The following is a 26,329-nucleotide window of genomic DNA, read 5'->3' as shown; positions in this document are numbered from 1 at the left end:
TTTGATAAACTTCCAACTTTTTCAACAGTGAAATTACTCTCTCACAACTGACACACAAATGGAACATACCATTTCTTAGTCTGCTTGAAGTCAAAATGACTAGTATTTGGAGCAATTTCTTTATGAGCAAATCCTGTTTAGGAACTTAGGAAAGTTGTGGACAAGATGATGCAGAGCAATTTCTCCATTTTCAATACTTAAGTTTCATGATTCCATATGTCTGTGATAAATACATTTCTTCTGTTTCAGCAAATCTATCAGAGCAGCGTTTTTCAACCTGTGGTTGTAGACCCCTTAGGATCTGCAGACTATGTCTAAGATTTCTCAAAGGGTCCACACATCCATTTGACATTTTTTTTTTATGTTCCACAAATGAAAAAAGATTGAGAAAAATCATTGTATTAGAGTTTAAATTAAAACACAAGATCACAACACCATACTACTGGACACTAACATTAGTAAGTCTTCTGTGACAGATTTCTCCATTAGTCAATTTTTTAATCACAATGAAAAAAAAACACACTTGCCTTTCATTGCCAAGCACTCCAGAATTTTGGTCTTTGGGTACTTTCAAGAATGTGACATAACAGGATGTTAATTCAACTTTTGCTTATTTGTTGGAGATGGAAAACTTCTTCCACTTGCCTAGAAACTTGCAACCATGCAAATCTACACAGGATATTATGAGAAGGCATCCAGATTTGTGCCTGTAGCATTTTTTCAAGTTATTTTAGGAAAAAGGACTAAATTGGAGTGCTCACTTAAGAGAAAACACAGGAGGAAAGTTTAATTTATCCACTTCTTCTCCTGTTTCCCTATATTTAATCCCCTCAATACCTTTGCTTTCTTTCTTTATACGTTGAAATGTTTCCACTGTATCTGTTTGAGAAAGAAAACCAATTTTGTGTTGTCAGTTTTATTCATGAAGTTTTATATCACTTTACAGTAACACCAAATAAAAAAACAACCACACCTCAGCCAGTCATCTCCAGATAGGCCAAGGGTTAGACCAACCATGAGAATCACCAAGATATGCCTCACGCACCTTACAGAAGCATGAGTAGTCATCTAGAACTCAGACTAACGAACTGATATGGCAATGTGTGAGCTACTTGATCATTTTAGCAGAGGGCTTGGGTGGGGTTGTGGCAGCAGCAGCAGGGTTCTGCATTTCATTCCACCCCCATCCCAAGCCCTCTTTGAAGTGGTAGAACAGACTCTTGCCTCAGATCCCTCTGATGGGAGGCAGCAGACGGGGGCCTGTAGCTCCTTGTCCTCCAGCTGATCAAGGCCTTCCTGCTCCTCAGCTTGTTGCTCCCTCTTTTGGCCCAAGAGGGAGAGGGAAAGTTATGCCTCTCTGCCACCAAATGGAGGGCTCTGCTTGTAGGTCCAGCATAAGTTGAATGCACTGTATGGGGCATTAATTTATGTTGTGGTCACAGAAAAAACGCAGATTTTTTTTTTTTTGGTGTAAGGGTGGAATTAATTAGGGTACAAAATTTAGCCAGTGGTAGTGTCTTTGAATCCAAGCAATGGAGAGCACCTAGCTAACAGGAGACTAGGGAGGAGGTAGGTTTGGCTAGGGATGAAGGAGTAGCTCAGGGAAGTGGTGTATTTCACCCTCATGAGAAGGCTAATCCCTTGCTTAGTGGGTGCTGGGTTTTTCAAGACCTGCTAATATATTGGCACATATTATATACACCATAGTAACAGTCAAGCAGAAGCCAGGTTAAAAAACAAATGTTCAGTACCCATTACTGTTATTTGAATACCACCCCTCTGACATTCCCTTTTTTTTCTTATTCTACTACAGAGCTCCCTGTGGTAAAGTAATAGCTGGAAATTCAACATAACCTTTAAAAATTACTTATGGGTGGGATAGCTTAAAAGAAACTGATTAAAGCAAACTTTTAAGTAAGCTTAAAAATACCAGTTTAGAGAAAAACATATTTATTAACCAGGTTGTTGCACTGGATTAATGTGCCAATAGGCCAATCTGCTAGATAACATCTACACAATGTTTCTTTCATGTTTCAAGAGTTGAAAATAACTGTACAAGGTTAAAGTACAAAAGTACACAAGACGGTGGACACGAAATATCCATGTATGAGTTTACCCCAGCTGCTGCTTTGTTTGAAAAAGTAGAACTTTAACTAAAAATACTGTCCTTCTATAGTTCTGTCAAGTTTAATGGAAGTGGGTATAACCTGATTACAACACTAACACCAGTATCACTGATCTCATATTTACAGAAAATTTGTACTTTTTCAATAAATTAAAGTCAATGCAACACCCATGCAAGCTAGAATGCTAGCTTTTTGGTGAACAAGGACCCAACCTCAGAACGGGAATCATCCACAAAGTCCCAGACTTTAAAATCATGTTTTTTCAAATTGCATCCATTCCTCGCATTGAAGATGTAAACCCCAATCCCATTCCTCTTTGTGTGTGAGTTTGTGATCGTGCCATCTCATACTGTGCATCCAGATTTCTGAATACTTCTTCCTGTTGCTTCAGGGTTTTATAACTTTCTTCATCAACTGAACTACAACCAGCTTCATCCTCACTCTAGAAATTAGAAAGTGATTTATAGAAAAAAGGTTAAATCATTATTATTGAACAGTCAAAGCATTAATTATAGCTGTTTTTTTAAGCTTCTACAAGACCTTTTACTTGGCTGTTTGTAGCAGCTGGCAATAATGATTATCAATAATATGAACTATGTGCCAGAAAGGGCATTCAAGTGTAATGACACTTAGCAAAACTGATTAATTGTAAGTAAGTTCCCCTCACCTATGAAAAACATTAATATTGAATTACATTAAACATTTGCTCAGCTTTAAAAAAAGCTAGACTGAAAACAACATTTGGCTATTTAAACAGTAAGGTAGAACAATTTAAAATTGGATGCGAAATCCAACCACAACTGGAATTGTTTTTTCTAATTTACTAGTCTGATCATCACTTCACTCCCAAATAATAAAAGATGTTTATGGATTTTTTTATTAGTACAAAGTAGGGCTGTCGATTAATTGCAGCTAACTCTCAAATGTAGAAAACATCCAAAAATATTTAAATAATGGTATTCTATTCTTGTTTAATTGCGAGTAATTTTTTTAATTGCTTGACAGCCCTAGTACAAAAGAATAATTGAATTAAATTTATATACATATCTGTAATTACTAAATAGTATGTTTAATAACCCTGTGCAGCTAACTACTAGACTGTGATTATCAAGTTAAGAAATTACAATGGTTTCTGTTCCAAGCCTTGACAGAAAATTTAGTCAGAATCTCCTCAAAGCAAGTTCAAGAATTTCTGCTTCAATTGGGAAATATTTCTCATTTAAATTCACAAACATCATCTTAATATGAATTCAAGTTTTTAATTTTGGAACATCCCAAAATGTGGTTTCAGTTATTTGTAAGCAATTTAAATGGATATAAACACACTCTTAAGGAAGATTAAGATTATAGACCCAAACACAAAGAAATTCACAACTCCATACCTTAATGCCCATTAGTTTTCTGAATTTGACATTTTGGTCCTTGTTTCCAAAATTCAATTTCTCCCATATTTCCGCAGACTGTGATTTATCCTACAAGAGTAGGAAACAATTACACAAATTTAAAAGTTTTTCAGAACATTTCCAATAAAACTACAACTCAAGTAGTAAGACAGATAGATGCCTTAAAAAGATTGACACTAAGGGTCTAGACAATGGCCTACTTTGGTGGTATTATTCTCTATCGGTGTATAGAAGTTCCCAGTTCAAACTTTCAGTCCAGGTCTGGTGTTGTAGGTCAACAAAAGGTGGGAGTGCTGTTGAAACACTAGACCCTCATTATAAACTGCTCAGAAGCAACACTTCTTACAACTAAGCAGGAGTTCTGATGAGCTCCAGAAAGGAGGCTGGTTCATGATTATCCTTTCCAGATAATGCATACTTTGAACATATTGGTGGTGACAGACTGAGTCCCCCTGAACTTCTTCACTGCAGTAGAGCTGATGGGATGAGCTAACACGTATAGTTTATCTTTACTATTATACTTTATGGGACACTGGAGGTTTTTTTGGTTGGTAGTGTGTCCTATTTTGTCCAACAGCACAGTTTGAAGCTTTCGCTGTTTTTCAATCTTTCACTCTATAACACAAAAGTGAAATTTGAAAAATCCAAATCTAAAAAGTAACCTGAACTTGTTTATTAAGGTAATTTGGTGGCAATTAATCTGATATACCACAAACTCTTTATATCAGCATATGATGTTTACAGCCACTAAACACTAACACCAAATCTTTGGCATTGAGGGGTGGAAAGATGAAACTCTACTCAAATCCTGACTTGCTTTCTATAAATTCAACTACCCTCAAAACCCTCCTTTTTTTTAATTAATTCCAAGATCTATATTTCTGTTAATACTATTATAAATCTGACAGCCTAAAACTTAGAAGGATTTAAAGACTACAAATTAGCAATTTTATAGGCACAAAATTATCATGTTAATATGCTGCTTTATACCCGAGACATTGTTTGCTAGGCTGCAGAATTCGCTTACTGTAAGCCTGCAGCGTGTCAGAAAAACAGCTTACCCAAAATAAATGATCCAACTTTCACAGTGATGGTATGACAGAAATAATGTTATGGGGGTCAAAGCAGGATAACAAGCTGCATAAGCATTATATTTTAATTTGTCGGAACATCACTTCATGGAAACCAAGAGCTTCTACTTTGTTTCTTCAGGCTTAAAACAGACTGTATATCCCAAAGCAGAGGCCATCTTGCAATTGATATTTAGTTGCAACCTTTAAGCAACCCAAGAAATTTATTTTAAAATTTAATTATGCCTTATGGCTATCTGGGTTCTTATATAGTCCCCATCACTGTAACATCTGACATTCAAGGACTAGGTCATTTCTTATTTCCTACACTCCAAATTTAATGTTGTGCTGTTGCTAACAGAGATCGTCAGTGTCAACAAGCAATTTCATTCTTCTTAGTTTAATCTTGTCACACAGAAAGCAACATTAAGATGTTTTCAACTAGAAGTAGAAAGAAGAGAATTACCCCTTCTTTCTTCCCTTGCCAGAGCATTTTCCGCTTTTTCTCCTGCTCAGCAAACTTCATTGGGTTCACTGCTGCTGGGTTATAATAGCTAGGTACTGCTATTCCAGTCTCTGCCAGTGCTTTTGCTTGCAGTGCTGCCATTTGAGCTGCCATAGCTATTTGAGGAGTTACTTGTGTTCCTGATGCCAGAAGAGCAGCAACATTGATGACAGAACCCCCAGTGGCAGCAGCTGCTGAAGAGAAAAAAGTATTGGGGGGGGGGGGGAAATGAAAGTCAATGTTAAAGTTTTGAATAAACTTTCAACACATGGAAAAACCTGTTAGAGCAACACTCCAATATAAATTTAGTAATTGTTTTCTACCTTGCATTATTAGAAAATGGAAATAGGTACAACAAGTTCACAAATTTGTTTCTGAACCAACAGCCAAAAAAGTAGAACTGCACATCCTTCATCACTTTCAAGCAATGAACAACTAAAAGCCAGAAGATAGTGATGCATTCTTTTTGGAATAAGTATAATATGTAATATAGTACTTGACTGAATACCATATGGGAAACTAGAGCTCTATTCTTAAATACAATTCTCATTTCCTCAGCCAACAGGGGCTCAAGAATGTTCTGGGGTGCTTTTTTAGGCATAGGGTGTGGGAAGTGTCCCCCCTCCTAACAATTAACATGCAGAGTTCTTGTTATCAAGTCATTCTCAAGATGGTGATTGTGGTGCTGGGCACTGATAGGAACAATAAAAACCCCAACAGGAAACTTTCAAACATTTTCTCATGCAATAGAACACCATATGTTTCAAGATACCATCATTAGCTACTGAGCAAGGAAAAAACAGTTACGGGTATTTCAGCTGGATCTGCAGAACTGTTTAAGTCCAAGATCTTACGAAGCTACGTCCTATTTTTCCTCCCATTACTGTTCTGTACGTATACTTTAGTTAAAAAAAAATAATTTTTTTTTTTACCAGCAACGATTTCCTGTTGTTTCTGTTTTTCAACCATTTCTTTTTCTCTCTGTTCTTGCAATTTCTTTGCTCTTTCCAATCTACAAGTGATTTACATAATAAAAAAGTAATTTAAACACATTAATATGCAAAAGATTAGCAATACTGGTCAGCTTCCATACAAATGTCTATTATTTATTTAAGTAAAGTCAGAATGCACATGAATTTTACCATTATTTACACAGAAATCTTGATGCTCAAAAGGGGAAAACTAAATTGTAAACATTAAAAAAAAAGCTTACAGGTAATAGTAAATAGATGCTTAGCAGTAAGGAAAACTAAGTAAAATGCAACACCACACACATGCACCAATAGTGAACTGGTGGTCTTGATCCAGTCCTAAGTGGGTTTGCTGTTCAAATTCCAAAAGCCACCACAACTGGCATTAACTGGCTGATTCCTCCAGATCAGACACATACGTTTGGCAAAGTACTGTAAAGAATCTTGTACTGTAACTATTTGCACTGTCCTTATTAGGTAGGGAAAGTATTTCAGTCTATAGTATGTTAGGTTTTTTTAAATAAAATTGAGTACCTTCTGGCTAATGCTTCTTGTGCATCCATTGCTGTGTTTCGCCCCCTAAAAGGTGGTGGACTTGGACTTCGGCTGTGACTCCTGCTGAACTTTCGAGGTTTTTCAATTCTCTTCTTTCTTTCTCTGTGACCACATTAATAAAAAGAGACATTAGTCACTGAAATAAATCCACATGTATTTTAATATTCCACAAGTAATTTAACATTAAAATCCTTCAACTGCTTTCCAAGGAGACAGTGGAGGGTTAAAATGTGGGAAGCACAATTACAAATATAAAACAATACATCGGGGGGAGGCGGGAGAGTGAATAAATGAAAATACCAGAGGACATAATTCTGTAATAGGGAATGTTAGAACACCCAGTTCTAAGAATTAAAGTCCCTCCTTATTCATCTTTGACTAAAATCTACAATTTAGAGTTCTTACACGCTATGAAATTCAAAATTTTAAATATGACATAACAGACGGCCATGGGAGCCTTCCTTTTTGAACCAATACCTTAAGATTACCAGAGCCACACAAAGTAATGGTGTAAAATTCAATAAAATGATTGGGGAAGAGTTCTATACTCCACCCAACACTAACAGGTGGATATCTGTCCTAAAAATATTGTTTTTGATGAGGAAAAGTTTGAAGGAGTAATTTACAGTAATCATCTAATAATTTTATGACTAGTTCACCATTATGTCAAATACTAGATATTACTACATCTTAAAATGAAGTAGGAAAAAAAACCTTGATTAAAAAAGGTCAAAAAGCAAGTTTAGCTCTGAAAAATGCATAGCCCTCTATACGAGAAATGATTTTACATACATAGGAAAAATACTGGTCTTGGTACAAGAATAATAAATCGGCAAGATTTCAAAATTGCTAACAGAGACCCAAGATTGGGTAGTCACCTATCACCCGTTGCTTTGAAGATGTTGTGTTCTGACTGGATGATTTAAAACCCTAATAGACTTTCCTTCTGAATCTCTAGACATAAATGAGAAAAATAACTGCATAGATGTTTTTTGGCAAGTAGTCCTGCTAAAACTAAGAGCTGTAAAATTAAGATTAAGTTAGAAGAGCACCTTGAACCCAGGAATTCAGAAGCTCATACTAATACCACTGAAAGGGAACACTGCTTATTTGGAATTTCATCCAGTGCAGAGAACTCTGAAGCATGGATTTTCTGAAGGCTAGTAAACTGAAAAGAAACTAATTTCAATTATAGACTATTTGGGCATTAAAGAAAAATATTAGAAATTGGACACCAGTTTGTCTGATAAGCTCCTTCCTCCCCAGCAGCATAATTCCTGATATAAAGTATGATCACTTGGTTGACTGTAAAAATATATTGCTGCTATCCAATGGCTGCTCAGACACAATGATGTGAAGCACAACTACCACCAATCCTCTCATCCAACATCACTGATCACTCGAACAAGATATCAAAGATTTTTCGATTGCAAGGCTTCCAGCAAGAGGAACAATAGAACCACCATATCTTAAATTTCTGAAAGTGCTTGACAAAACAGCAAATTGCAAGAGACAGCACCCCACGTAGCTCTTACATAAGACCACAGAGGGAAAGTATTTTAAGATGTACAGTGACCGAAGCTTTTGCAATTTGACATTTGATGAAGCATAAATACAAGCTGTGATAAGGAATATGGCTGGCTGGAGACAGAGTAGTTATTTTAAATATTCTGCTCCTTTTTTTCGAAGCTGCACTGACTGCAAACAATTTGCAGTGAACTAACTACCACAGTAAAGTTACAAAAAAGCTCAGTTTTCATTAAAAACCTGATGGAGAACAAAAGAGGTCAGTTTACTCCCTCATTAGAAGAGATCACAGTCAGAATATTGACTCAGGCACTGTGAAACTCGGCACAGAACTGCATTGTTCATCAGAACTGAGTTAATCCACAACATGAGTTTCAGAGACACCTGCATACCTGTCATAGCACCAGTTATCAGGGATTGATCAATCATGTGCCCAACTAAGGCATCAAGAAAATTAAAGAATTTTAACTTCTGTATCTGAGTATTTTAGTTTAGAGTTGAAAAATGGTTGCTGTATGCTTCATGCACCCCATTCAGCTCTGAATCTGAGCAAGACAATGGCAGAACTGCCAGAAAGTTATAAATACCAAAGAAAGAGACTTCAGACTGATCTAAGCGCCAATAAAGAAAGCTCACTTGGAAAACAGACTGGGGAGTTTCTTGGAAACGGTCACCAGTAACTCAGGCTTTGACAACTATAAATGCTGCGCTGTATCATGGTGAATGCAGTATTTCATGAATAGGAGGCTTCATTTTGTGGTGGAAGTATAAGTATATTTTGTTGGAGCTCAGTCCGGTGGTTTTACCTCAAAAGACTTTAACTGAGCTCAGATGTGATACGAAGGCCCAGCTGCTGCCAGAAAAAGCACAAGAGTCGTGTGACCCACATACACTTTACTTCAAATATTAATGATTCATTTTTCCAGGATTTTGATTAGGTGTGAATACAGCAATCATGAAAAAAGTGGATTACTGTCATAACTGATTGCAAACCAACATACTGCATATTTTTGGTTGGCAAGGTCATGACTAAACTGAAAGCTCTTTATTTTTCCTGCACACTTGCTGCTCAGTTTCAGTTATTTTTGAATTCAGTTCTTGAAGAGGAAGCAAGAATACATGCATGGGAGTGCATATAGGATCATTAAAATATATGAAAGACAGCTTTTAAATGATACTGAATTGTTATGTTAAATATATGCAGTCTATAGTTTTAGAACTCTAAAGAGAACTGACACATTCCATTCTCCATATTCCCCTCCCCACCCCCCCACCCCCAAAAAAACAGTTTAAAATCCTACATTAAATATCGGTAGGAGCATGTTCATTATGTCACATACGTCCCCTCAGCTATCTTTTGAGAAGAGCATGTTGAAAGAATGTATTTTTGTGAGAAAAACCATACTACTGAATTCTGTGGCTGATCAGATTAAGTTTGCTGAATATTTCACAAGTGTCGTCGTAATATTACACCAGAACCCTGATTTTCATAGTGGAACATACTGGGACACTAAACCGATTTAATGCTAAATAGTCACTACAGATTTCCAAACTAAAGACATTACTTGAAATATTTGGATTATGTTATAAGGATGGGAATTTGAATATTTCAGAGGATCTCAGAGGGCTCTGAGGGTGTATCACTTTCACATCTAGGATTCACGTGTTTTTTACCCAAGTTTGTTGAACATAATAAGTATCTACCACCTGTTTTGGATCAGTTAGCATATTAAAAACACTACTAAGAATACAAGTGCACTATCTCGATACAAGCTAAAAAACACCCCAAGAACCACAAAAGGCTCCAGATCTGTCAAACAAAGCTGTGGAGTGAAGTGCACCAGATATACTGAGGGTCAATATCTTTGATAGCTAGTATTTTCAAGGTGGGTAGCTCCCCTTTCCTGAAGTGTGTTTTACAGAGAAGCACCATCTGGAAACAACAAGATGCAGATACAGTAAAGTTATTTTTAACAAGCACTTTGGCAATCTCACCACTCTAGTAACATCAAACAACAGATTTTGTTGCCTCTTTTTCATTGTGCACTGTTCTTTTTTTGAGAACTTTATACTCAAAGTTGATTAAACTGAAAGTGTGCCATGAACAGGTTAGACTGAAATATAAAGTGAGCTTGACAAGAAATAATTCGGTCAAAAGTAGTTTAAATGGAATTACACATCTGTCTTTCAGTAACAAATTATACTTTGTATTCTATACCACCATCCGAGGATCTCAAAAGTGATTTACAAGTTATTCTCAATAGTTCTGTACTTCAGTAATTCCATTTTATAGCCATGGGAGCTGAAGTCTAAAAACCATCATGCAATTTCTCCAAGGACACACAGCAAGACTGGGGAAGAGATGGGAATAGAAGCCATAACTTTGGACTCCTAGTTCTGCACTTTTAACAAAGCCATTTGTACTCTCATTCTGTGGGTTGATATCGTTTTTCAAAATCCTATAATCTATACTGTCTCAGATCATAGGATCCCCCCAACATTCTTTAATTTGTGGGGTCCCAAGACATTTTTTTTTTTTTTTTTTTAAGATATACCATGAAGTCATTCTACTAAAAAAAAGGGTGAGAACCCAACTCTTAGATGGTAAGCTCTTTGGGGCATTTGTACAGTGACAAGCACAATGGAGCCTCTATATATTAATGCAATAGAAAGCTATTTCCATTAATTATGCCATTTCAGTTAATCTGAATAGATTTTAAAACATGCTACATTTGAGTGGTGACAAAGTCTCTGTGGTCCAGTAATAGCATTTACACAAATCACAAATTAAGAACATAATACTTACCGGCTTCTGCTCCGAGTCCTACTTCTGCTTCTACTTCTATGTCTGTGTCTAGATTTTGATCTAGAACGAGATCTTATACGGCGTTTTCTCTCTCTGCTTCGGGACCGTGACTTTTTTCTATCACGGCTTCTACTACGATGACGCCTGAAAACATACATTCCAGTAATAAAGTTAACATCTTGAACAATTTAAGTGAGGGGTATGAAAGAGGAAAAAAAAACCAAAAAAAGACTACCACTATAAGAAAGCCATTAGTTCATTAAGCAATGTTACTCATTAATACTGATACACAATATATTAGTGCGTTAACCAAACAACATGAAAAGAGCATTCCAATGCAGGGGTCCTAATTTACAGAGCTAACTTGAGTTTCTTATCTAAGACAGTAGAACTCTAATACCTTAAAGGAAACTCTTCACTTAGGAGGTACGGACTTTAAAGGCAATACACAGAAAAAGGAAAAGTAACAGTCTGACGGTAGAAGGAGAAAATGTACTGTCATTGGTGCTAAGGGATTAAATATTTATGCAATATACATTCATTACATAAATTAATATGCATATGTTGGATTAATTTTAGACACTATCTATATCAAGCCTTAAAGAGGCTCAATAACTTTATCATCAACTCAGGACAAAAAAATCTGGACCAGCATTAAATGCACTGCATAATAAAAGGGGAATCTTTGCTACTTTAGAGTTAACATTCTGCAAGAAATCGTTTGGTTTTTTTTTAAAACCCAGAGTTAGACACAATTCAGTTCTATATAGGAACTCTAATAAAACTCCAAAGCACTCAATTTTTGTCAAGCACTTGAAGGAGAAAAAATATGATTATTCAATGATCATTTATAGAGAACTTACCTTTCACGGGACCTGGATCTTGAATGACTTTTGCCTCTTGATGATTTCCTTTCTTTGCGTTTGTGTCTGTCCTCACCGTTTTCAGATGAATTCAGGCTCTCTCTTCCCTTGTCAGAAGAGTGTTCTTTGTCATTGTGGTCATCAGATCTGTGTTTCTTAGAGGACTTTTCTTTGGACTCGTGTCTTCTTGCCTGTTTTAAGAAGAAGTTGGTTCTTTCAGGAAGATAGTGCAACAAAAAGAGTTAGTATGGTATCAGAAGATAAAAATGATATGTTGTGATGCAACATTAGTAACCTTAGGAGTGTGGCTCAGTCAAGAGTGATGGCTATTTTACTTAATACCATCATCTATCCAATGTTGCAAATACAGACTATCATTTCCCCCACCACCTATCTTACGTATTTCTAAAGCACCCATCAGCGTACAGCAGAACCCCACTTATCCGATCTAACTAGGACCGGGGCCAAATTAGATAATCCAAAGAATGGGAAAGTGCAAGGCAGCACCATCTTGCGGCCACATGAGAGACCACCCACTTCCGGACCTGTGCACGTTGGTTGTTTGGTTAATACAAAAGGACAGATAATGGAGGGGCCAATAAAAGGGGTTCTACTATATTATTACACTGTCTCCTGACATGACAGTTCAAAGCATTACAATGAAAACGGTGTTCATCCTCAGTTACTGGTTACTCCATCTATAATGGAGCAACGTTAAAAACCTAACACATTTCTGTCTCTACCAGTGTCTAAGCATGTATATACACACATACATACATATTTGTAAATAAAATACATTTCATATTTGTCTAGAGACATACCAGGTACACAAGCATATTTATAAACTCATATATAGCTTTAGACATATGTATGACAACTTTTTATTTGAAGTTTAACAAATTCTTCTACCCATGATTAAATAAGTATTGATGACTTAAATTAAGGTATTTAAAAAATTAAAGTTAATCTTGAGGCCTCACACTTTAGTTTAAAATGGAGATATCCTGCACTGCAATTTTTTTCTGCATTGCCTCTTTTTAAAGCACGCTCCTCTTCCTTCTATAGCTGCAGTGCCAAAAGTACTTTGGCAAGGTCAGTTCTGATTTTTAATAGTGTTTTCATTGGAGACTAAACGATGGCAAACAATTTTCTTCTTAATATATTCAACTTATTTACTAGTTGTTTCCAATACAAAATACTGTAGACCATTTAAGTTGTTTTTAAAAAAGGATTCTAAAAATGAAACTATAATCATCATATAGCAGCATCAGCGCAAATCCTATGTTTTTGAAAAACAGTCATTTATAGGTTCAGCTAAGTCTGCTCTAAAGTAATACTGAATATTTAAATATCCTTTCCCCCCAACTACCTATTTATCACTTAAAAAAGAGTCATGCCTGGAACAGACTTGTCATAATTAGATAATACCAACAATAAACTTTTAAGATGTTTTCACCCAAATCCTTTAAACTAAACTTCTGCTGGTAAATTTCAAATTTTAGACATGTACTAGATCCTTCATTTCAAAAACATTTTTAACAAACTGGAAATATCTTGGCTATTTTTAATCTATTATTATAGTTTTAACTCATAAAATAACTAGAATATATGGAAATATAGTTGAGTTAAACAGAAGTCTATTTTTAGATGTCAGCTACTTAATACTATTCACATCCATGAATACAATACAATACATTTTGACTTATATATTCAAAAACAGCTACTGATGGTTTTTAGTCTGTGGCCATTAAACAACTTTAAGAACCTCAATTCCCAGCAAAAACAAACAATCTGAAAGCTAAGATGTACCATGAGACACTATCCAGGTAACCTATTCATGAAAAACTTGCTAATCATTTAAATCAACTTGCAAGATGTAAGAGCTTCACTGGGACCTAATAGTATAGTAAAACGCTGGAATTTTTTATAAGTGAAGAAAAACTTTCTGCACATTAAGTGTAATGAGAATTTTTGTTTTTAAATTTCAGTCTTCTAGATATACACTCAGTAATAAAACACCATTACATCCCATAACCGATTTAAGATATTTTTAAGGGAAATATGAGTTTGAATGACTAATAGTTACCTTATCATGAAGTAGGCTTATAATTTTGCTATCTGAGTCTGGAGCGTCTTCAGTTCAGTCTCTTCGCGCATTAGCACGCTGAGTATGATTTATTATAGAAATGTTATCATGTGATCTAAACAATATAGTCAATTTCACAAAAACTCCTAAATTAATTTTTACAGAGCTTCCATTGGGATGGGGGAAAGGGAAAGTTCCTGTCCCACATTAAAATTTTAGGAGTTCCCCATCTACCCAGCCTATTACTGCCCCACGTGACAGCCTCCCTCCTGGCTACTTCTGCTGCTCCTTGTTTGCTCCTTTCACCTCTTCTCTGGTAGGTAAGCCAGTTATCTCCAATGTACCATTGCTACTGCCTCTTCTCGTTCCCCTTGCCTTCGATTTTTAAAGAAGCCCTCTATGAGCTCTGCTGTTACAGCAATACTTCCAGCTGACTCTTGCTGACATTGCTACATATGTAATGCTGCAGCATTCCTTAAAATTCGAAGTTGCAATCATCAGAGTTTAGTCCGTGGGGATTTTTTTTTTTGATTTTTTTTTTAAGAAATATCCTGAGGTAGATGGGTATTCAACATTGAGACCCCTGAGCCTTAGAAGACGTAAGGCTTCTGGTTAATGGAAGCTCTGTGAGATAGTCACCAAGAACACCAATTCTACTTCTCCATATGAAATTTTAATTTGGCTGTTTTCACAAAAAAATTTAAGTTACCAGTTTCTGAACACAATTTTGCTATAAACTATTACCTTCTTGTCAAAATGATGGCTTCAATCATGCTTCACTATGATAGGTACTCCATACTCATTTACGTTTTTGAGTTTCCAATGTTTTTTTTGTACTTACCATAAAGTCATTTATATATAGTTTTACACACACGCACATGACTACAAGATACTTTTAAAGATGTATTGTACAATTACCTAAGCACTACAAAGTGTTAATTACCTCTTTGCTTCTGCTCCGGCTTCTGTGTTTTCTTCCTTCGTTATCTGAAGAAGAAAATATTTGTTATTTATCAAGTAAATATGAACTTTCTTGTCAAGTTTTATTAGTTTATACTCATGTAAGTTACATTCAGCTTTTCTACCCTAGAGTCAATAATAAGAGATTTTTTTAAATTATCATATATATACTCATTCATTAGCCTGTTCCTTTATAAGCCGATCCCCCAAGATGGTTAGGTAAAAATAGCAAAAACTGTATGACGCTTTCATAAGCCGACCCTGTATTTCAGGTGTTGGCAAACTTTGGCTCCCGGCCATCAGGGTAAGCCGCTGGAACTTCGCGTGGCTCCCATTGGCTGGGAATAACAAACCGCAGCCACAGGGAGCTGAAGGGCTCCATGCCTGCAGACGCTCCAAGTAAACAAAACGACAATGTATTAGATATTCAATTCAATGACTCCATAGAGTTTAAAATCATCAAATTTTGGTGTAGACCCATTTATAAGCTGACTCCTGCTCTCTGATGCATCACTTTTTTTTACCAAAAATATCTGGCTTATGAATGAGTATATACGGTAATTTATTTTCACCATTTATGCTATTTACTTTTGCCTGACTAGTTTGTTTCATACTCACCTCCTGATTATCTAGAACATAATTGTTGTATTTAGGATATAAACCGTGGAGTAAAGTGTCTTAATCCAAACACATCTAACAGAAGACATTTACACATCAGGTTTTCTAAGTCTCATGTGTCGCCACGAAAAATATCCATTGGATTTTGGAAAAATATTCAATTTTTATTTTCAGCACATGAATCATTTTAAAAAGTTAGTAAGTCTCAGTATAAAGTATTTCAAAAACAGTTTAAGGCTCAAAATTAGTAGAGTTCTAAACTTTCAGCTTCTCAGTCTTAAGTCACCGGCACCAGACTTCTGAGAGCAACTTTTTCCAAAGCTATATTTTAAAAATAGAGATTTAAGTTCTGCAAGTGTGCATGTTTCTACTTTGGAGTATTTTTAAACATTGTATTCTACCATAAGAAATTAAGTTCAGGCAGATATGACTAATACGTCAGTTTTCTTCAAAAGGACTTGCACAGTAACACAGCCAGGATGAAATTTACATATTTTGGCTGGCAGTGAATCCACAGGAATCAAGAATTTTGTTCTCTATCAGAGATAATTTATAACTTGCTTCATTAAATTATTTGCACATTACCCAGATACAAAATATGTTATCTCCAGAACTTTCTGAGCCAGGATCAAGTTTATACACTATGGGCTTGTCTACATCAGAAAGTTGCAGCGCTGGTGAGGGAGTTACAGCGCTGCAACTTTGAAGGTGTACACATCTGCAGGGCATCACCAGCGCTGCAACTCCCTGTTTGCAGCGCTGGCCGTACTCCCGTTTTGTCTCGGGTGTAGAGGATCCAGCGCTGGTAATCCAATGTAGACACTTACCAGCGCTTTTCTTGACCTCCGTGGAAGGAGGAAGCCTCTGGTAATCAAGCTGGTCTCCTTCCCCGGCTTGCTCTCGCGTTCCCGGAACCCCGAGCAAGCAGGTCTCGTTCCCTGTGGTTTGCAGGGTGGTTCGGGGAACGCGAGAGCAAACCACCGCGAAGCTGGTCTCCTTTCCCGGTTTGCTCTCTCGTTCCCCGAACCCCCGAGCAAGCAGGTCTCGTTCCCTGCGGTTTGCAGGGTGGTTCGGGGAACGCGAGAGCAAACCGGGAAAGGAGACCAGCTTCGCCGCGGTTTGCTCTCGCGTTCCCCGAGCAAGCAGTTCTCCTTCCCTGCGGTTTGCAGGGTGGTTCGGGGAACGCGAGAGCAAACCGCGGCGAAGCTGGTCTCCTTCCCCGCGGTTTGCTCTCTCGTTCCCCGAACCCCCGAGCAAGCAGGTCTCCTTCCCTGCGGTTTGCAGGGGGGTTCGGGGAATGCGAGAGCAAACCGGGAAAGGAGACCAGCTTCGCCGCGGTTTGCTCTCGCGTTCCCCGAGCAAGCAGGTCTCCTTCCCTGCGGTTTTCAGGGGGGTTCGGGGAACGCGAGAGCAAACCGCGGCGAAGCTGGTCTCCTTTCCCGGTTTGCTCTCGCGTTCCCCGAGCCCCCCTTGAAGCCGCCCAACAGCGCTAGCGCTGCAGTGTGGCCACATCTAACACCACTTGCAGCGCTGGTTGCTGTAAGTGTGGCCACTCTGCAGCGCTGGCCCTATACAGCTGTACTAATACAGCTGTAACAACCAGCGCTGCAAAATTTTAGATGTAGACATGGCCTATGACAGGATTTTACAAACTGTCATAATAAATACCTATACAGGTAAAGCAACATCACTTTGAGATTGACCATACCTGACTTCCGTTTTCTTTCTCTTGATCGTGAACGCGATCTTGAGTAATGATGTTTTGAGGTTCTAGGAGAATTAGACGCATCTGACTGTTCCTTTTTCTTCTCTCTCTCTGGGGATGATTTTTCTGTGGCTATTCCATCTCGTTCTGTATCACTACCCTACATGGACAGATAAAAATATTTAAAACTTAAGATCAAAGATTTTTTTCTTTTTAAATTCAAAGAGAAGATAATGATATACACTAGCACATAAAGCTGCTCTTTTCACCTTGGATCTTATTTAAAGTGTTCAACTAAATCAGACATCTTTTAATAGAACATTCTAGGATGACTTGATTTTCTATCAAGTGAATGTTATGGATACATAATCATTTTGTCTTAATGTCTGTGTACTAAAATGACAGTTGCTTCCTGCACTGTTATCAAGACATGCTGCATCCAGTCTGGTGTGAACAGAATTACTAAGAGCATCACTCAAAACCAGCTTAACCATAAAAGAACAACAACACTTTTAAAGGAGAATATTGGACTTTCATAAATTTTTTTTTTTTAAACTTGTAGTATAAAATTGCCACCTTCTGAATTGTTTGGTACACATTTAATTTCTGTACCACTTAAAGCTCACATTGTATTTCTCCAAATTATGTTATTTAGCTGTGCATCCTAATGCTGCTTTTATAAATTCATATCATTAAGGTTACTTCTGGTGTACAATGCTGTACAAACAGGCCAGTTTAAATCATGTTATGAATAAGGGCACAGAGATAAATCATGGTGCTCTAAGCATCAAAGTCTGCAGTGAAGAACTGGCCTGGAAGAGACATGAAATTAAAATATATATTTACAGAGCTCCAAGCTACTAAGTGTTAAACGATAATCAGACATACAGGAGTGCTATTATTAAAATATCATTCTGTGTGAAATGCGTTTGCAAGAATCGTAGGGATCCATACACATTGTGTCTCAATGATTTCTGTATCAAATCTGCTCAGTTTGCAAGAACATGCTTTCTCCACTCTTCCCCAGTTTTGCTCTCAGCTCCACAAACTCACCTTGGTATCTGACATTTAAGACAAATTCTTTCTGTTTCATGTATCACCAGACATTCTACAAAGCCAGATTATGCTTTTGTTTGCACCTATGCACTCTAAGTGATTTCTGAGATTCTGAACAGGTGAAATGAAGGCATAATCAAACCTGTGGAGGGACCCAGTGGCAGAGATTTCACTGAGGGTATAATTTGGCCTGAAGAATGCATTACTGGTGACATGAGGGACAGAATCCAGTTTGACTAAGCCCAGGTGAGTTTGTATGGCTGACAGAAAAGCCATGCTTTTACTGGCAAACTGAGCAAAACAGATGTAGAAATCAGTTAGATAGTAAATATGGAACACTACCTTGATTTTTTTTTTTTTTTAAACAGCATCAATTTCAGGATAGAACCAGATTTTAACAGGGAGAATTAAAAAACTTAATGATTTAAAGGGGGAGAGGGGAAGGGGAGAAATCAAGAAAAGAGATTTAAATCCTTCCCCCCCCCCCCCATTGTAAACTATAGTAAGATTTTCTTTTTTTTAAATAAACCTATTTGAAATGAAATCTGAATTCAACAAAAAATATATCAAGGCCTACATCCATTATTTTGTCTTACAACAGGGGTTCTCAGACAGGGGGTCATGAGGTTATTACATGGAGGGTTGCAAGCTGTCAGCCTTCACCCCAAACTCTGCTTTTCCTCCAGCATTTGTAATAGTGTTAAATATAGAAAAATGTGTTTTTTAATTTATAAGGGGTGGGGGGTCACACTCAGAAGCTATATGAAAGGGGTCACCAGTACAAAAGTTTGATAACCACAGTCTTACAACATTTAAATAAAAAAAATTAATCTGCTGAATACATGAGCCTCTATCAAAAACTATGAATTAAAGGCTATTTTTCTATACGAAGAAAGAATTGGGAAAAAATCTTACTTTTGAAGCCAAGCTTTTTAAATATGGCACAATAGGTCAGCCTAAATAATTTAGGTTTCAGAGTAGCAGCCGTGTTAGTCTATACCCGCAAAAAGAACAGGAGTACTTGTGGCACCTTAGAGACTAACAAATTTATTTGAGCATAAGCTTTCGTGGGGTACGGCCCACTTCTTCGGATGCATCCAAAGTGGGCTGTACCCCACGAAAGCTTATGCTCAAATAAATTTGCTAGTCTCTAAGGTGTCACAAGTATTTCTGTTCTTGCTGTAAATAATTTAGGAGACTGTGTCATTTTCAAGAGACTTAAATAAGACTAGTAACATAAGATCCCATCATTAGGTAGATCTGAAAATTTTCCCAGGAGAACCTGAAATAATCTGTTTAATTCACTAATTAATCCCTCTGTTTAATAAATCATTTAGTTGTAAATGTGAAACATGCTTTGATAAGAAGTTTATGTATCCAAAACAAAAAAGGTTTTGTTGATTACAATTTATTTTGATATTATGTTGTATGTATTTAATTAAATTCCAGTCACCACCCTACTGCAGCTTGACACAAATCATAACTAAAAGGTTTATAATTTAGTAAATAAGCAATATATCATTCAACATTTTCTAATATACTAAAATGTACAATTAATAATAATCTGAAAATATTAAGCTATGTAATTGCTTAAATAGATGTACACAGTTATACGGTACCCTCCTAGTTTGCAAAAAGATGTGCCAAATCTAGTATAAAAGCTCTATTTTGTTGTAAATCAACATGTTTTAGCAGTTATATCAAACAATCTTTAGAAAATAAAGGAGCACAAACGGAAAAGTTTATTAGAATCCAGGTTTTGCACTTGTGATTTAAATAATTATTTAAATTGACTTAATTTAAATCAATGCACCCTGCTACTTTAGTTATTCTTCTGATTATTCAGATAAAAACAATGCTACAGTAAAAGCTCTTTTATCTAGCACTTCACCAACCGGCAAGCTCTATAAACCAGCATTTCTGATCTGCACTGAAAGTTCAGTTGGTGCGAAGCCAGTGGGCTATGCTCTGCGAGGGAGTTTGGGTCCAGGAGGGGGCTTGGGGCAGGGAGGTGGAGGCTTGGGATGCCGGATGTGGAGGGGGGGGTTGCTCACCTCCAGCTGCTTCCTATAAGCAGCTCCCTGTCCCTGCGGTTGCTGGAGGAGGTGCGACCAGGCAGCTCTGCTGCCTCCATGGCTCACAGCCCATTGGACCGGGCAGCGCCTGCAGACAGAGACAGTGTGCCTGCTTGCAGAGTCGCTTGGCCGCACATCTGCCCGGAGCAGCAGGGGGTGGGAGATGCCAGAGGTAAGTGCCCCACCCCATCCAGCACCCCAAACCCCCTCCCAGAGCCTGTGCCAGCAGTCCCTCACCCGCACTCTAAACCTCTTCCTCTGAATTAACCAGCATTTTTAATTTACCAGCAGCCCCCATTCCGTCAGCATGTCAGTTAAAAAAAGCTTTTACTGGACATAGTGTACTAACGGTGGGCTTTTTCATCTGTGACATTACAAGGTCCTTTCACATCTCCTCAATATTCACAGTTCACATGTTTTAGCCCACCCACTCCAAGTTGTTCAGGCAGCTAATCTTTTTTTACTGTTCCCTTCCTTCCACACCAGCATCTTTGCAAAATTCTACTCAAACACTCGCCTGGGGTGAGAAAGCAAGCAAACAATTATTTTTCTATTATCAGGATAATAACACGTACCTCTCATATAGCATTTATTATAAACGTGTAGAACACAAAAATGTATTTTGGATACTTATAAATCTTGAAAAAATCAAAAGAAGTTAAAGCACATAATTTTCAAGATATATAGCATCCTCCACTTATGTATCCAAAATAAATGTTTGTGTATTAGTCTTTTCAAAATTTGATATTTAGAGATTCTGGTTTTAGACTGCTAATATACTTAAATTAACAGTTAGTCCCCAGACTGAGTATCTTGACTTTTGCTTGTCTAGTCTTATTTAACTCTAAAGTTCCCCGCCCACAGGAAACCATGGTAGACCTTTATAGATAATGGAGCATAAACAACTCCACATTTGTCATTCCATCAGTCCTTAGCATTCTAAAGTTCTCTAACTAGTTTCTCATACTTTTTAGAAAGAGGGAGTCCTTCAGAGTGCTGTTAGTACAGTGATCATGTGGGATATTTGCAGATGCCCACAACTAATGAGTTTCACAGGATGATTTATATTACGGTGACAAAATTTCTGACATGTTTTATTTTCAGCAACCCAACCAGTGTCTGTTATTTCTTCAACTGGAGTATATTTTTAAGAAGTATTTTAAAAAGCTGACATTAAATTTTAAACCCATTTTCTTTGGAGAATAGAGATGAGGGGCTGAAGTACCAGACAAACGTTAAAAAATTTTTATTAGCTGTCTTTTTTGCTGTCCACATACTATGTCCAGCAGAAAATACAGTAGAACCTCAGAGTTTCAAACACCAGAGTTATCCATTGACCCATCAACCACACACCTCATTTGGAACCAGGAGGACACAATCAGGCAGCAGCAGAAACCAAAAAAAAGTTGTGTTAAACGTAAACTACTAAAAAAAAGGGAAAGCAGAATTTTTTTAAAGTTTCAAAGCTGTATTACGTCAATTTCCATCTGTAAACTTTTGAAAGAATAATCGTAACATTTTGTTCAGAGTTATGAACATTTCAGAGTTATGAAGAACCTCCATTCCAGAGACGTTCATGACTCTGAGGTTCTACTGCAAGCCTATTACAACACTGTTCTCCAGTTCAAAAAAGACATTATTCATGTCCAAAATTACTCGTCCACCACTCAGCAAAGTAAGGACACTTCTACACTACACAGAAAGGCCTGAATTCTGCAGAAACTTAGGTACAGGCTTAACTTCATGTATGTAACCCATGGACCTCTTAATTCCAACAGGTAAGGGGTTACAGAAATGTCATGAGTCTGGTGCATACATTAAGTTCACTAAAGAATATAATCTGAGGTCTCAAATGAAAGCTGCTATCACACCAGTCTGTGAAACGTAGACACAGACAAACTATGTAAGGAGCTATGTTTCTAAAGTCAGTATCAAGGTATTAATCACCAGCAAAGGTGAAAAACAGGTTTTCCTCCAGACAGGAGGTAATAAGTGTCTCTCTCTCTCTCTCGATGTAGATTAAGCCTTATAAACTAAACACAAGAGATATCCATTTACATACAAGATTAATGTTAATGAAGTGATGTGAAATTAACAGGGAAGTAGCACACAGTAAAAACAAGCCAAGAGTGGTTTTTCTGTATATGAGCAAAGACAATGAAGCAACGATGACATTCCCTCATCCTGCATCTAGAAAGCAAAGGGACAGTGCATTTACATTCATGAAAACAGTACCTCAGCCAACCTTGGCTGAAAATGCTACAGAGAACTTTAGGTGAGATAAAGTTCCTTAGATAGGAGATTAACCTGGTAGTTAAATATAGTCTCTAGAAAGCGTGTTATATTGTTTTATATACAAAGTATTTGCTTCCAATATTCTCTCTTACCTTGAATCTTTGATAATAAATATATTCTTGTTTTCAATGTAAACATATCTAAGGGCTTAATGTTAAGCCAAGTCTTGATCCTGAGTTGAATTTTACGAGCTGGGATGTTCTATTCCCTTAGGAATAGGGGATCTGTAAGTCTGTGTGTAACCTGAGTCAGGGGCTGGCTATCACAGGGGAACACTTCAGAGGCACTGAGTACAGGCGTTGTTAAACTGCAAGGAAAAGTAAGGCCTGGGATGGTCAAGACAAGTGGTTAACAGACTGCTGCATATTAGGAAGCTGACACCAAGTTAAGTACAAGCAAGACTGCCTCAAGCTTGCTCCAGCCAGTGACAAGGTAACCCCTAGTTCTGGGTACCCTGAGAACCATCACAATGCAGCTCTAGGGTCGACAGCAAACCTAAGGTTTCAGAGTAGCAGCTGTGTTAGTCTGTATCCGCAAAAGGAACAGGAGTACTTGTGGCACCTTAGAGACTAACAAATTGATTAGACTCTTCCTGTCGGTATGCATACTTCCACCTTTTCATGTTCTCTGTATGTACAAATATGTCCTGTCTGTGTGTTCCATTGTATGCATCTGAAGAAGTGGGCTGTAGCCCACGAAAGCTTATGCTGAAATAAATTTGTTAGTCTCTAAGGTGTCACAAGTACTCCTGTTCTTTTAGTAGATCTAAGATTCTTTCTACTCCCATAGTTATTTGACAATTTCCTTCCTATATGTGACAGACTAAATGATTCACATAATCTGACATGTGTCAAATATAAAATAATTTTATAAATGCAAAATGAGAGTTATGTTTGACTGACATCTTAAAATTTTACATAAACGAATTTTTAATCGAGAATAAAGTACAAGATTAAAACCACAAGCTTAACCAATAATTTACCAAAAAAGGCAAACCCCCCTTCCCTTAGAGTCGCATATATAAAGGCGAAAGGGCGATAAATAAGTCTAACTATAGCAAGGGAATCTCCCATTAAAACTTCCAATCGGGACAGTTTCTGAGTGCGTTTAAATGCTGCGTGTTAGAAGATAGTTTCCGATATTAGATCTATTCCCAAACATGGAGAAAGGTATAAAGGGGCGGGGAGCAACAGAAGGATCCGCCGGAACGTGAGCTATGGAGAGTCTGGACTCCAAGGCGCCCTTTCCCCCTTCGCAACAGCACTCACCCCTCAGGGCCAGCAAGCAGCTAAGCCCAAAGCTGACGTCCCAAGACTCTTTGCTTTTCTCGCAAAACCAGGGGCGGGGGTGAGGGGAACTTTTGGAAGAAGAGTGAAGGTGGCAAGTAGCCTCCCCTCCCCCACACTCACGCCTATTATGGCGCCGGCAAGGGGAGGAGGTGGACGCCATTTTGTCTACGCGCGTACCCGGTTCCCGACTCAGATCCTCCCGTTCCTCTCGCTTCCCCGCGCCTTAAAATACCCCATGATGAGAAGCACCTACCGCCATACTCGAGTGCTGCGGGTTCCGCTCCCCTCACAAGCTCCTCAGAGGGACCCAGCCTCCCTCGGCGGCTGCGGGCGGCTCTAGAGCTCACTGACTCAGGAGACAGACCCCGCCCGCTTGCTCCAGCACCCCCTATCGGGTACCCGGATGTAACAATGGCCGAGGGAGGATGACCGCAGTGCATTCTGGGGATGAAGGAGGAACTTGTTACCTTAGCAACGGCAGCGACGGGCCTAGCCTAGTGGGCGGGGGAGCGATAGGCACTCTAGTTAGTTCCTCCGGAGCGCCTTTGCGTTTGACCCTTACTGCATCCTGTAGCTGCCTGAGACGGAACGGGGAAGTTCCCGCCAATTTGAATCTCGGACTGTGCTGCAGCTGCTGTTACAGAGCTTTATGCCCCATGCCCAGCTCGCTACTTCCCTCCTGTGACTGAGGTGAGAGAGACCTTGACACAGTGCCTCTGGGCTGAGGCGTTGCTACTGGATGCCAAGCTGAGGTAATGCTGGGGGGAGGTGTGGTACTGATAAAACACCCCTGAGCTGGGAGGGGGTTGATAAGGCACTCGGGGGGGGCCTGCAAACAAGGTACTGAGGAGAGGGTGGGATGCTTGGCCTGAGCTGAAGTTTATGCAAAGTGTATTGTTGTCAACCTCAAAGGTTCACAAATCATGAGTCAGATCCTCTAAAATTATGAGATTGGTCCCACCCTCATGAGGATTTCTTTTAGAGATTATGTTGAGGCTTTGTCTTAATTTTTGGACAACACTCCCGTGTTTGTGTGGTCGTATATATTGTCAGTGCTCCCCTCGCTTAAGGTTATTCGGGCCCCTGTTGCGGGAACTCTCCGTCCACATCTGCCCCATCCCTGCCTAACAATTATTTCCACACCACCACCCCCCGTCAGTTCTGCACCCAGCCTCCTCTGGGACTCTCCATCTGCCTCTCCCAGGCTCGGCAGGGCAGTTGGTCTTCCAGGACTAGGGAGCGGCTTTTTGGCTCCTCTACCCCATCCAATGCTGGCTGTTGCATGGAGGGTAAGGTGAGCCGTTTCTTCTTTCCTTTTCTCAGAATGATGTAGGCTCAGCTCCCCCTGCATGGAAAGAGCTCTGCCTGGCTCCTGGAGTGCTGTTGGTGTGTGATTTCAGTCACCCTGGCTGGGCGTGGTATGGGCCATAAAGGATTAAAGTAAAGAGGCACTAAGCACCATCAAAAAGTGCCTCAGATTAACATCCAAGGTATTACCAAGCCAGCTGTTCATCACTTGGCTCAATGTGGGGTGAAATGTATTTCAGGTTTGAAATATGAACAGGGGGTGAAAGTAACTTACACGACTTACCAGTACTGCAGGAGTCCTGAGGGGGTGTGGCCTCAACTGAAAGAGGCAGGGCCCCAAGATTTAGAGGCCCTGGGGCACTGACTGTGGTTGGGAGCCCCAGAACCTTTATATCAAGCCAGGGCTCCCAGCTGCAGAAGTGGCTGGGAGTCCCCGGGGCAAATTAAAGGGCCCAGGGCTCCAGCCACTGCAGAGCTCCAGGCCCTTTAAATCCCAGCCCCAGCCCAGCTGCTGGAGCTGTGGAGGGATTTAAAGAAAGGGCTCAGGGCTCCCTGCAGCGATGGGGAGCTCCAAGCCCTTTAAATCCTGGCCCCAAGCCTGGGTGCTGAGCTGCAGGTGGGATTTAAAGGGCTTGGAGCTTGCAGCGAGGAGGCAAGAGCCTTTAAATCCCCGGCATGGAAGCTTGTGCGGTCCGGCATGGCATACTGGCTCTTGCCGGTACGCCATACCGGCTTACTTTCACCTCTGTCTATGAAGATACCCTTAGAGAGCTGAAGGTGTTGGAGAATATGATCTGTGATGCTGACCCATAAGCTCTGAGCATGCCAAGCAAGAGACCATATTGACTATGGATGTGGTTTATGCTCTGAAGCGCCAGGGTTGTACTCTTACAATCACTAAGTCAACAGGATAACACAAAGGCTGCCTCCTGGAGAAGCTCTGATTCACTGTTTTCCCCTGCCTTACTACCTGGGGAAGAGCAGCCAATTAAGTAGGTTTCAGGGCAACTGCACCTGTATTCCTCCTCTGTGGTCCAGCAAGGGCACATACTCTTGACTCCAGCCATCACCTGTCTTGGTTAGATACCTTGCTCAGAAGGGGCAGAGAGGC

General features: G+C 38.9%; 2 protein-coding genes across 11 annotated transcripts in view; one reads left to right on the top strand and one right to left on the bottom strand.

The window, feature by feature from the left end:
• Nucleotides 1-1,933: 1,933 nt before the first annotated feature.
• On the bottom strand, nucleotides 1,934-24,314 carry RSRC2 (arginine and serine rich coiled-coil 2). Of its 6 annotated transcripts, none has more exons than XM_030582713.1 (10): nucleotides 24,164-24,314; nucleotides 17,199-17,355; nucleotides 14,856-14,899; nucleotides 11,827-12,039; nucleotides 10,964-11,107; nucleotides 6,610-6,732; nucleotides 6,037-6,116; nucleotides 5,066-5,298; nucleotides 3,509-3,598; nucleotides 1,934-2,568 (listed from the first exon to the last, which is right to left on the bottom strand). In XM_030582713.1, exons 2-10 carry the CDS (start codon nucleotides 17,277-17,279, stop codon nucleotides 2,389-2,391), a joined length of 1,188 nt encoding a protein of 395 aa, XP_030438573.1. In that variant the 5' UTR covers nucleotides 17,280-17,355; nucleotides 24,164-24,314; the 3' UTR covers nucleotides 1,934-2,388. The 6 variants fall into 6 exon arrangements, with proteins under 6 accessions (XP_030438573.1, XP_030438576.1, XP_030438571.1 ...); XM_030582716.1 differs by having other exon boundaries at nucleotides 5,066-5,295; XM_030582711.1 differs by having other exon boundaries at nucleotides 11,827-12,017.
• A 107-nt stretch (nucleotides 24,315-24,421) lies between these two features.
• KNTC1 (kinetochore associated 1) overlaps nucleotides 24,422-26,329 on the top strand; it is an 81,133-nt gene continuing 79,225 nt past the window's right edge. For 3 of the 5 annotated variants that reach the window (XM_030582422.1, XM_030582419.1, XM_030582423.1), the window contains exon 1: nucleotides 24,422-24,662. The gene's annotated coding sequence lies outside the window, so the exon portion shown is untranslated. Of the gene's footprint in view, nucleotides 24,663-25,233; nucleotides 25,401-26,329 lie in introns of all 5 variants that reach the window. The other 2 variants (XM_030582420.1, XM_030582421.1) reach the window with 2 other exon arrangements.

Source organism: Gopherus evgoodei, chromosome 13 (genome assembly GCF_007399415.2).
Source record: "Gopherus evgoodei ecotype Sinaloan lineage chromosome 13, rGopEvg1_v1.p, whole genome shotgun sequence".
Classification (NCBI taxonomy): Eukaryota; Metazoa; Chordata; order Testudines; family Testudinidae; genus Gopherus; species Gopherus evgoodei.
The sequence above is the reverse complement of the archived record's forward strand: the minus strand, read 5'-3'. Positions and strand labels throughout refer to the sequence as shown.